Source organism: Danio aesculapii, chromosome 23 (assembly GCF_903798145.1).
Source record: "Danio aesculapii chromosome 23, fDanAes4.1, whole genome shotgun sequence".
Lineage (NCBI taxonomy): Eukaryota > Metazoa > Chordata > Actinopteri > Cypriniformes > Danionidae > Danio > Danio aesculapii.
This window is the reverse complement of record NC_079457.1, coordinates 26,118,322-26,130,445: the sequence shown is the minus strand read 5'-3', so window position 1 is coordinate 26,130,445 and position 12,124 is coordinate 26,118,322. Positions and strand designations below refer to the sequence as shown.

Genomic DNA, 12,124 nt, shown 5'->3' with positions numbered 1-12,124 from the left:
CTGTCGAAATGTTAATTAGTATTTTGATTTGAGTCACTGTCTGCACATGCAATATCTGAAAAAAAAGTATATTAGTTTATAAAGGAGATTTAGAGACTGATAATGTGGAGCTTTTTAAAAAAAAAGACTGATAGAAGGCATCTACTAAAATGTAAACACTTTACACAGCAGTAAATATTGTCTGTCATATTTAGAAGAGGAGTCATTTGATGACTTATTTAAAGACTCCATTTAAGAGTCACAGTGCAGCTCCATAATACTCATCAAGTGTCATTTAAATCTTTTTACTTTGTCCTTCAAGCCACTAGGTTTGTTAGCAAGATTTTAGTAAGCACAAGTCTGACTTTCACAGGTTTCATTTTTTTCATAAATATATCTTTTAAGCCAACTGAAATGAAAGTTCCAAAATGTATGAGTTAAGTGAAACTTGCATTTAGTATTTATAAAAAACAACTTTTGATAGACACCAAAATAAGGCATCTTATATTGGACTCGCAGGTTTTACACATTGCCTGTTAACCAGCAAAGTATAACAGGGCTTTTGTTGTAGCTATAAACCCAGTACAAATACAAAAGACCCAAATACTTAAAGTCAATGGTTCCAGGGTTCCAGTTTTCTTCTTTTTGTGTTTTTCACTCAAACAAGTTTTTAAAAAAGTGAACGGTGAGAAAATGATAACAGAATGTATTTTTCGATGTATTTTTTTTATTTATTTATTATGTCATGCGTATCTATAGCTGTAGTTATAATAGCTGACTATTTATAATGTCAAATTTCAGCATATCTTGACTATGTATAAAGCATACCTGTCTAAATATTTTTTAGCTTTGTATTGTTCCTTCGTTCATACATTTTTCTTCAGCTTAGTCCCTAATATATCAGGGGTCGCCACAGCAGAATCAACCGCCAACTCTTCTAGCATGTTTTACGCAGCGCATACTCTTCCAGCTGCAACCCAGTACCAGGAAACACCCATACACTGTCACATACACTATGGCCAAATTGGTTTGTTCAATTCACCTATAGTGCATGTCTTTGGACTGTGGGGGAAACTGGAGCACCCGGAGGAAACCCACGCTAACACTGGGAGAACATGCAAACTCCACACAGAAATGCCGACTGACCCAAACGAGACTCGAAATGGCAACCTTGCTGTTAAGTGATAGTGTTCACCGCTGAGCCACCGGGCCATCCACCTTTGTAATGTTATATTTGATATGTCCCCATAGATAATCATATTACACAAATTCAATTGCTAATTTGAATAAATGTAATATTGCCTGTTAAAAGTAAAGTTATAGCACACTATCTAGTCAACTGGACAGATCTGCACACAGCTATTAGTGACCTGTATGCCATTACAGTCTTTCTGAAATTTTGCATCCTTCCCACCATGAGTGAAACGGATAAACCGAACTCCGGGTCCATACTCCTTAAAGACATGGGTCATCTGTAATAAAACAGAACAGTAGTCAGTATTATTCAATAACATTATTATTAAATAAACTATCAGTAACATTCTGCTCACTTGACGCCATGGATAAACGCCCCCTTTGGGAAAGAACACTTTCTCAGGCTGAAAGGAACATACAGGATTCATCTTCTGATCAAGCAACTCCACACAGATCTGATATTCACTTCTATGATCAGAGCGTGGAGCATACCTGTAAATAAAACAGGTTATGTGTGTGAAGCACATTAAATAAAGGTGCTTTTAGTTAGTTCCTGGTTTTAATCTAATTAATAAAGAAAGAAATCATTTTCTCTTCATCAGTTGTTTTAGAAATACAAGAAAAAAAGCTAATCTTTTTAAATATATATAATAATACATTTCCTTTATCAGGGTTTCTGCAGGTTACACCAAGTTAAATTTAAAACTTGATGACATTAAGACAATTATGAATGAAATTTTAGACCTATGCAGTTCTAAATGTTAAGGATTTTTTTTCTGAATATCCCAGTGGGAAAGATTTTTACTTGCCCAATTAAAAAGATTCTAATTTAATAATACGATAATAATAATTTAATAATAAAAAATTGGTCAGGTAAATATCCTCAGCAGTAAATACATGGAGAACTTGTAAACAAATGTTACAGTTAGGGAAGTAATTAAACCATTATGGTAAATGGAGTTAAAAATGCAATTTTTAAATAAAACGTCAAAGGTTTTATTGCGATTGGGATTGTTGGTGATGGTATGGGTGTTGGCCAGATAGGGTAGCTATACATGAACAAAGAAAAATTTAAGACCTTCAACACAACATTTCCGTAGATTTAGGACTTTAAGGCCTAAAATTAAGCTTTTGAGATTTAAGACTTTTTAAAACCCTGCGAACACCCCTTTTATGCCAATAATCATTAGAATATTAAGTAAAGATCATGTTCCGTGAGGACTATTTGTGGTTAATTTCCTACTATATATACATCAAAACTTCTGATTAGTACTATGCATTGCTAAGCACTTTTTCTGATTTTCTTATTTAGACTTTTTTTAAAACCCGACATCAGACACCGGGCATTCAGATAGTTCCATCTCATCCCATCCAGCAGTCACAGGACGTCAATATGACGTCAGGCTGACATTGTACCCCAACATTGTGGGGTAAATGAAAATCTGGAAATTAAATGAAAGTCAGATTGACGTCAGAACCCAATTTCCTAAAATCAATCAAAATTCAACAATGTTACAGCTTGACGTTGTGTGGACGTTACCACTATAACGTCTGTCAGACATTGGATTTTTGGTTGCCATACTGGATGAATAAATGTCAGTACTTGATGTCAATATGATGTTGGTTTAAGATGTTGGCTCAATGTTGGATTTTGGTTACTTTCCAACACAGCCTATAATCAACCAAATATCAACGTCATTTGACGTCAAAATAACATTGTCCTTAGATGCTGGCTAGACGTTGAGTTTTGGTCACCTGATGTCACGACCTAAATCCAACCTATTGTGAACATCTTTTGATGTTGTGTGCCTGCTGGGGGCACATAAAGCATGCTTGGAGTCTAAATAAGAAAAGTTATAGACAAAAATGGAAATAATGATTCACATTTGTGACAGGACGCCAAAATCTTCATAGTATGTGGAGCCAATCTAAATAACTCTATCAACAACACCCTACACCATTTTTACTCATCCACACAATATTTATAATATATTTGTGCTTTAAAAATTACATCTTATTTGAAAAATCTTTCACAAACCCCTCTTAGGTTATAATCAAAATGTATTAAACATGTCAGACTTTGTCAGCATTTGCAGCTATAACAGACAAATTGACAACATTATCATGGCCAAATTTATCCAAAAGCCTTAACGAAAACTCGAGATATTACAAAAATTAGGTGAGCACATGAAATTCTAAAAAAGCCAGTTTTTTTATTTACAAAATTGGCCTATTGGTGGCTTTAAAATACTGCATTTCGATGGCAAATGATCTGAACTGGCTACAAATATGCCATCTTCATCAATGTTTTTAGTGGTTATAAGCATACTAAATAATAAAGAATATACTTTAGTACCTGAGCTCTAAACATTGCAGCTAGATTTAAGATTTATTTTGCCTCTATTGTGTAGGAAACTTGACAGAAAGTGCGGAAAGGAGTGGATAGTACCACAAGCCAAGACTAAATCAAGCTTATTTAGATACTTCCAAAAAAAGACAAAACATTCATCACAAAGATTATTCACAGACAGGTCATTCACAAGAATTATTCACATTTGGTATGGAATCAACTTCAGATACTGTAGTACAAACAGAGTTTGTGTGAATGCTCACCAGTCAGAGATTTTGATATGAGGTTGCTGTTGATCCATAAACGTATCACTGTAGCCCTCTTTCTGCAAATTAATCAGCTGTTGCTTCAAACATAATCTGAGGACAATTATTTTGGTGACAAAATGTGGATGGAATTAGTGCATTTATAATGTCATAACATTGATTAAAATAAAGGATGTAAAATATCAAATATACCCGTATGATGTTGCAAAACATGTATCAACTGGAAATGTTCGCATATTTTCTGCCGTCACCCATTGGTGGCCTCCGTTTGCGACAAGCTCCCATTCTTGAAGTCCAGCTAATAAGTACACCAGAAAAGACACGTTACTTGAAGTAAGTGACACTTACTTTTGTCTTAAGTATATGAAATTACCTTGTGCGCTGGGATTCTTGATCAAATTACGATTTATGAATCTGGAGCTTTGTGTGGAAAAAGAAGGTACATTTCAAATGTGGACAACTGTACATTACCAAACAAACTGTATTAGCTAATTTCACATTAACTTTAAGTCCCTCTCCAAGCAGCAATAAAAAAATCTTAAAGGGTAGTTCAATCAAAAATTAAAATTCTGTTATTAATATGTCGTTCCTCTGAGACTTTCACTCATGTTTGGACTACAAATTAATATGTTTTATATGTATCCAAGAGCTCTCTCATCATCCATGCACAGTATTGGACTCAACAAAGTCCAAAAAAACAAGTTGCACTCAGTGTCAGTATAGGTTATGCATTCAGGAAAGCATGTTGTGCTCAGTCATGCTTCTGATGTATTACCTTGTATGGCCTATTCTTTATTTCAAACAGAGGAAGTTCTGTGCAGGCTTCTGGGGTATACATTAGTGCACAGCGTTTTTGAATGTGCACCCTTTACTGACACTGAAGAAGAATCTGTTAAATAAAGTCATAAGTTTTGATTCTGTAGCTTCAGAATAATCAGATTGAACACCAGTTAAGACACGTGGACTGTTTTGAAAATGTGTTTGGAACCTTTTCCGGACTTTGAACAAGTCAGGACCATTGTGGTCTATAAAGGATCATATTTCGTCCATATTTTCTGAATTTTTAACTTAAATTGTTTGATTTTGCACTTAATTTTCATTTTTAATGTTTTGTTTCACAATATATGGGTCAAAACATTGTTTATCTGCATTACGCATTTTCATTTTAAAAAGTAATTAAAAAAAGTTCTAGAAAGCTCCACCTCTCATCATCTGGACAGATCTCCACACTACTGTTAGTGACTCTGATTCCATAATGACCTGCCCAGTAGTGTGTATCCTTCCCTCCGTGAGTGAAACTGATAAATCGAACTCCAGCTCCATAGTTTTTAAAGACATGTGTCATCTAAAATAGAGCAGAACGAACAGGGACAGTTAGGCTTTGATTATTCATTTGTTTATAGATAATTGGCCATATCGGGGTGCCCAAACTCTGTCCTGGAGGGCTGGTGTCCTCCAAATTGCCCCAACACACCTGCATAGATGTTTCTAGAAAGCCATGTAAAAGCTTGATTTGCCAACCCAGAATGTCTTATTGGGGATGGAAATAAAACTTTGCAGCATACCATCCCTCCAGGACCAAGTTTGGGCACCCTTGAGGCCATTAAAAAACTTGCGGTAAAATGTTAATGTGCCTTTTTCATTTCAAAAGATTCCTTTTACAGCATCGATAATAAGTAGTAATTAGTGTGAGTCCCACTTTGTAGTGTGTCTCAATCAGGCAGTGTACATCATTAATTTTGAACAAACCAGACGTTAAACAGGCTTATTCAAATTTTTAAGTTGCCATGCATAAAGCCTGCTGGAACTTTTGTATTAATATACTCACTTGACACCATGGCTGCGAGTTCCTAAAGTGAAATACAACTTTCTCAGGCTCAAAGGTACTAATGGGTTTCTTCTCCTGATCAAGCAACTCCACACAGATCTGATACTCACTTCCACAATCAAAACGTGGTTCATACCTGCACCAGACAAATATAAAAAAAAGTTACACAAACAAAATCATAAGTCCAAGGCGCTCAAAGTGAAAAAGTTAAACTTTTTAAAAGTTAAAAAAAGTTTATGAACTCCTTATACAAGGAGCCCTGACACATCAATTACTGCTGAAGCACTTTTTGTTTGATTCTGGCTTCATAAAATAAATGTTTTCTTGTTAACAAAGCTTTGCATTCATATTAAAGCCTTTGAGTCTAAAGCTTATACAGTTTATAAAGAGACAGTTCCAGCAAAAATGAAATTCAAGTCAATATTGTGTTGTTCCATGCCTGTTAGAATTTCCCTATTCATAAGGTGTTTGTTTTTTTGTGTTAAGTCCAAAGTCAAAAAAGCTTGAAACAACATGAAGACAGAACATTTGGGTGAACCATCCCTTTAATGATAAATTTAAATACATGTGTAACGGAGGCCAGCTAGCATAAACCTCGCTCCTCTGACCTCTAAATATGCTCTAGTGACAGACGCTAGATGCCATGGTCTTTAGCCTCCTTGTTAGAGCAAACGACTCCCATACAAAGAATCGGCAGTTCTATCTCAGTTCAGAGAGGGTTGGGTGCAGTAGGACCAGTTGGTTACATGTGGGCACTCATCCGGGATGGGAGTGAGGTTTAGACAGGGTGAGGGTAACGGAGGCCAGCTAGCGAAGTGCTATGCAGGTAAACCTCACTCATCTGAACTCTTGATAGTGCTCTAGCGAAAGACATTAGAGGCCATGGTCTTTAGTCTGCTTGTTAGAGCAACCAACTCCCATGCAAAGAAATGCCAGTTCCATCCCAGCTCAGAGCAGGTTTGGTGCAGCAGGACCGGTGGGTTACACATTTGAATGAACGCTCACCAGTCTGATATCTTGATATGAGGTTGCACCTGATCCATGAACGTATCACTGTAGCCTTCTTTCTGCAAATCAATCAGCTGTCGCTTCAAACACAACCTGAGAAAAAAGATTATGGCTAATTAGTGTTTATTTATTGATTTATTTTTAAATTGCAACATTGACTGAAATTAAGGATCTAAATGATCAAACATACCCAAAAGATGTTACAAAGCATCTGGTGACTGTGTCCGCAAGAGGTCTGCTATTGTCTGCTGTCACCCAGCAGCCACTTCCACTATGTACCATCTTCCATCCTTGAAGTCCATCTGATGAGAACATCAGAAAAGAGATGTTACTTGATGTCAAAAATGATTATAGCGACAATCTTATTGTACAGTCTTCACCTTCTGCGCTGGGATTAATGAGCAAGTTGAATTTCGTACATCTCAACCTACAGGTGGAAACAAACAAAAATAGTTATACAATATAAAAACCGTTCTGCTATTCTGAAATGCAACTCATGGACATCAAACTTGTGAACTATAGATGTCTTGCAGTGAAGCATCTTGTTCTTCCAGGTTTATCTGTTCTGTCCCTAACATATGTTTTTGTGATCCGTCATCAGTCGGACATGTTGGAGAGCAGATTATAAACAAAGCCACTGAACCAAATGAAAACAATTATTGTCATATTTTGGGCTATATATATATATATATATATATGGTAAGTGTGATTACAGTGCATTCGGAAAGCTCTTCATATTTTTTTCCACATTTTTTGTGTTACAGCCTTATTCCAAAATGGATTAAGTTAATTTATTTCCTCAAAATTCTACATACAATGTCCCATAATAAAAATGTGAAAAAAGATTTTTTTTTTAATTGTTACAAATTTATTAAAAATAAAACCCCTAAAAAAAGAATCACATGTACATAAGTATTCACAGCCTTTGCGCAATACTTTGTTGATGCACCTTTGGCAGCAATTACAGCCTCAAGTCTTTTTGAATATGATGCCACAAGCTTGGCACACCTGTCTTTGAGAATTTCTGCACATTCCTCTTTGCAGTACCTCTCAACCTCCATCAGGTTGGATGGGAAGCCACAGTGTACAGCCATTTTCAGATCTCTTCAGAGATTTTCGATAGGATTTAGGTCTGGGCTCTGGCTGGGCCACTCAATGACATTCACAGAGTTGTTGTGAAGCCACTCTATTGATATTTTGGTGGTGGTGCTTTAGGTCATTGTCCTGCTGGAAGATGAACCGATGCCCTAGTCAGAGGTCAAGAGCACTCTGAAGCAGGTTTTCATTCAGGATGTCTCTGTACATTGCTGCATTCATCTTTCCCTCTATCCTGACTAGTCGTCCAGTTGCTGCTGCTGAAAAACATCCCCACAGCATGATGCCAGGTTAACATCCCATGATGGGATGGTAGCCTGGTGATGAGTGGTGCCTGATTTTTCTCCAAATGTAGCACCTGGCATTTTTAGTCTCATCAGACCAGAGAATTTTGCTTCTTATGGTCTGAGTCCTTCAGATGCCTTTTGGCAAATTTCAGGTGGGAAGTGGCTTCCGTCAGGCCACTCTACCATACAGGCCTGATTGGTGGATTGCTGCACAGATGGTTGTCCTTCTTTAAGGTTCTTCTCTCTCCACAGAAGAACGCTGGAGCTCAGATAGAGTGACCATCGGGTTATTGATCACCTCCCTGACTAAGGCCCTTCTCCCCCGATGACTCAGCTTAGATGGCCGGCCAGCTCTAGGAAGAGTCCTGGGGGTTCCAAACATCTTCCACTTGCGGATGATGGAGGACACTGTGCTCACTGGAACTTTCAGAGCAGCAGAAATTTTAACCTTCCCCAGCCTTGTGCCTCAAGACAATCCGGTCTCGGAGGTTTACAGTCAGTTTCTTTGTCTTCATGCTTGGTTTGCGCTTTGACATGCACTGTCAACCCTGGGACTTTATATAGACAGGTGTATACCTTTTCAAATCATGTCCAATCAACTGAATTGACCACAGGTGAACTCCAATTAAGCAGCTGAAACATCTCAGGAATGGTCAGTGGAAACAGAATGTACCTCAATTTAGAGCTTCACTGCAAAGGCTGTGAATACTTCTGTACATGTGATTTTTCAGCTTTTTTATTTTTAATAAATTTGCAACAATTTCAAAACATCTTTTTTCACATTATCATTATGAGGTATTGTGTGTAGAATTTTGAGGAAATAAATTTAATCCATTTTGGAATAAGGTTGTAACATAAAAAAATGTGGAAAAAGTGAAGCGTTATGAACACTTTCCGGATGCCCTGTATATCCCAATAAATACAGTCAGGACTATTCATATAAAACTTGCTAATTATTTTGAGAAGTGTTTACTTTTTTAACTTCAATTTTACATTAAACATGTAAATGGTCACTGTTTTAATCTACTTGCATCAAATGCAAAACACATTTCCACGGATGGTTATTTGGCATCATCATGGATATCACTATAATCGTAGAGCCACTGTCACTAATGGAGCAACAATAAACATGAGATTGAGAAAGGTACATCTGTACCGTATCAGTTTATTTGTGGCTTGTCTTATTGTATTGTGTCTGTATTGTGTTTACATAATGTGAAATTCAATGAGAATATTGCCAAAATCCCATTATAATTATGAGGGTGCATGTAAACATACTGATTTACTGGATTAGAATGCACTTTAAAAGTCCTCATCTGAGAACCTGTGAAATCCTACTGGAAAGCTCTACCTCTCTGCAGCTGGACAGATCTCCACGCTGCTGTTAGTGAGTCTTATTCCATTATGGCCCCTCCAGGACTGTGTACCTGACCCACCATGAGTGAAACGGATATACCGAACACCGGGGCCATAATTTCGAAAGACATGTGTTATCTGAAATAAAGCAGAACAAACACAGGATGGTTAAGCTTTGACTATTAGTTTGATTAACTGAACTGTCAGTATTTTTCCTCTCACCTCACACCATGGATAATTGTCCCCATCTAGAACCATTCTATACGGATGATAGCTACTAATGGGTTGCATCTCCTCATTAAGCAGTTCCATACAGACCTGATAGCTATTTCCATTAGGAGTGTTTGTGGTGTACCTGCAAATAAGACAACAAACAAATGTGTTGCTGTTTTCATATTAGAGCCTGATTAAAAACAGGTACTGTGTCGGTGCGAAGACGTGCGAACAAAATGGCAACAGTTGGCCACGCCCACTTGTAGCTACATTTGCGTTCTTCAGAAACCTATAGGTGACGTCAAGGATACTACGTTCATATCTTTTATAGTCTATGGTTTTACCAGTGTGTAAGGCACAGGTTGTTCACAAGAATTAATCGCAATAAATGCAAAATTCAGATGCTGTAGCATGAATTGTAAGTGTGAATGCTCACCAGTCTGAGATTTTGATATGAGGTTGTAGTTGATCCATAAAAGCAGCACTGTAGCCTTCTTTCTGCAAATCAATTAGCTGTCGCTTCAAACACAACCTGTGGACAACGATTTTGGTTGATTTATGCTTTGATTACATTTTGTATCACTGACTGAAATAGAAAGAGTTCAGAACTATCTTGAAAGATCTATACATCAAACATACCCATCAGATACTACATAACATCTGGTGACTGTGTTGTCCGGAAATGGTTTTCTATTTTCTTCCATCAGCCAGCAGGTATTTATAGTATCCACAATCTCCCATCCTTGCAATCCAGCTAGTAAAAAGCAACCAAATAATGAAAAATGATTAATGTGCATCCAGTTATTGCACAATATTAAATACATGGCTCACCTTCAGCTTTGGGATTCTTGAGCAGGTTACGTCGATTTTTATTTAGTATGTAAAACTGGCACCAGTCCTCTGGGGGTCTGGAAGCATCACAGGGCTGAATCCCCTCTCTCCGACAGCGCTCTCTCCAGTGTACAGCACTGTCCACCAGCTCTTTCCATTCATGACACACCAGACGACACACTCGCACCACTTGATGAGCGGGCAGGTTCAGCAAGATCTTCTCAACCACAGCTAGAGGTACTTCTAACTGCACCCCTGAGTCCTGATAGAGGGGAAAAAAGATCACCTTTAAGTTTTAACCTGTTGGAAATTCCACTTCTGGAACATGGCGGACCAGTTTTTAGCTGGTCATCATCTAGTGTTTGTTCCCAGCAAGCATGCTCATGCAGGGCCAATGCTGGCTTTTTGCGTGCATAGTAAGCTATAGCCAGGCCACATCAAATCTAAACAGGCCCAGTGTGGGCTAGCCCAGAAATGGCCCACATCTGTGGGTTCTATACGAGTAGCCCACATTAATGCCTGGTGTGGGCTAGTTCATTCAGGCAGGACTATCACTTTGAAACTATTACAGCACACCTTGATTATTTATCTGTAGGGTAAGGTACGTTGAACTCTTGTATGCTTTCAACAGACTGAGATTCTTATTTTATTTTGTGGTTTTAAAGCCCAGTGATGTTTGTGAGTAGACTTCCTACCAGCTATTTTTGTAACATGTATGCCCTTAGCTATCCACAGGAACACGAGACAATTCAGTGGATGGGGATGATTGCGAGGTCATGATGGGTAGGGGCCAATGGAGGGAATTTGGCCAGGACACCGGTGTTACACCCCTACTCTTTTCGAGAAGAGCCATGGGATTTTTAATGACCACAGGAAGTCAGTACCTCGGTTTAACGTCTCATCCGAAAGACAATGCTCACTGACAGTATAGTGTCCCCATCAGTATACTGGGGCATTAGGACTCACACATACCACAGTTGAGCGCCCCCAGCTGGCCTTATTAACACCATTTCCAACAGCAACCTGTTCCCATGTGTTCTCCCATCCAGATACTGACAGGGCTCAGCCCTGCTTAGCTTCAGTGAGTAACCGTTCTTGAGCTGCAGAGTGATATGGCTGTGGCCATAGAGGCTGTGGATATAGTGTGGTCTCTGCATGTCAGCTTGCGCTGTTTTCTCCTTTCTGATCGTCGAGTGATCACCATGGCCCACAGTGCCTGCCTTGCATGTAGTCGTACATTTATACTTCTGTGTGCTGTTTGTGTTGCTCTGCAATAACCCTTCTGAAATGCTTGCTGGCAGTGGGCTTTATGTTCCTCTGTGTCAAGTTTTTCTTCTTTTGTTTTTTCTGAATGCTACAAGTAGATAAAACTCGCTCATTCAGAGGCGGGAACCGGCAGACGTGCAACAACTGTAATCATAAGGTAAACACAAAAGAGCACTAGAGCTCCTCCCCGGGACTCCACACTTGTAAACACTCGCGATCCATCAGTCTTACAGCTCAGCACCGCCTGCGCTCGTCATCGCTACAAAGCAGACCAATCACAGAGCTTGTGCTACGTGTCGTTGCGATGTGTAGTTAAATTTTTTGAGAGGTGCATGCGCTTAATGCAGAAGTATAAATCAGTCTTTACACATGTTTATTCTTAATCCAGGTTCACAGCAAACGTGGAGCACCATGTCCCTCTTTGTAGTTTCCTCATGGGATAATTTTTCAC

The 12,124-nt window shown here is 38.4% G+C and overlaps 1 protein-coding gene across 1 annotated transcript; it reads right to left on the bottom strand.

Moving 5' to 3' along the window:
• Positions 1-452: 452 nt before the first annotated feature.
• LOC130217509 (uncharacterized) lies at positions 453-11,185 on the bottom strand. The gene is made up of 16 exons (XM_056449618.1): positions 11,141-11,185; positions 10,408-10,693; positions 10,216-10,330; positions 10,013-10,108; positions 9,586-9,718; positions 9,359-9,501; positions 7,006-7,052; positions 6,816-6,927; positions 6,623-6,718; positions 5,618-5,753; positions 4,992-5,134; positions 4,163-4,209; positions 3,982-4,087; positions 3,787-3,882; positions 1,530-1,665; positions 453-1,451 (listed from the first exon to the last, which is right to left on the bottom strand). The coding sequence occupies exons 1-16, from the start codon at positions 11,183-11,185 to the stop codon at positions 1,311-1,313; spliced, it is 1,878 nt and encodes a 625-aa protein (XP_056305593.1). The 3' UTR covers positions 453-1,310.
• Between the last annotated feature and the right edge of the window lie 939 nt (positions 11,186-12,124).

What these genes read in the sequence shown, in the direction of transcription:
- LOC130217509 (XM_056449618.1), bottom strand. Translation starts at nt 11,185, where the DNA reads ATGACCTCGCAATCATCCCCATCCACTGAATTGTCTCGTGTTCCT. An exon ending in ACAATTATCCATGGTGTGAG is followed by an intron (nt 9,502 to 9,585) that starts GTGAGAGGAAAA and finishes GCTTTATTTCAG; the next exon opens with ATAACACATGTCTTTCGAAA. An exon ending in CATATCAAGATATCAGACTG is followed by an intron (nt 5,754 to 6,622) that starts GTGAGCGTTCAT and finishes TGTCTGGTGCAG; the next exon opens with GTATGAACCACGTTTTGATT.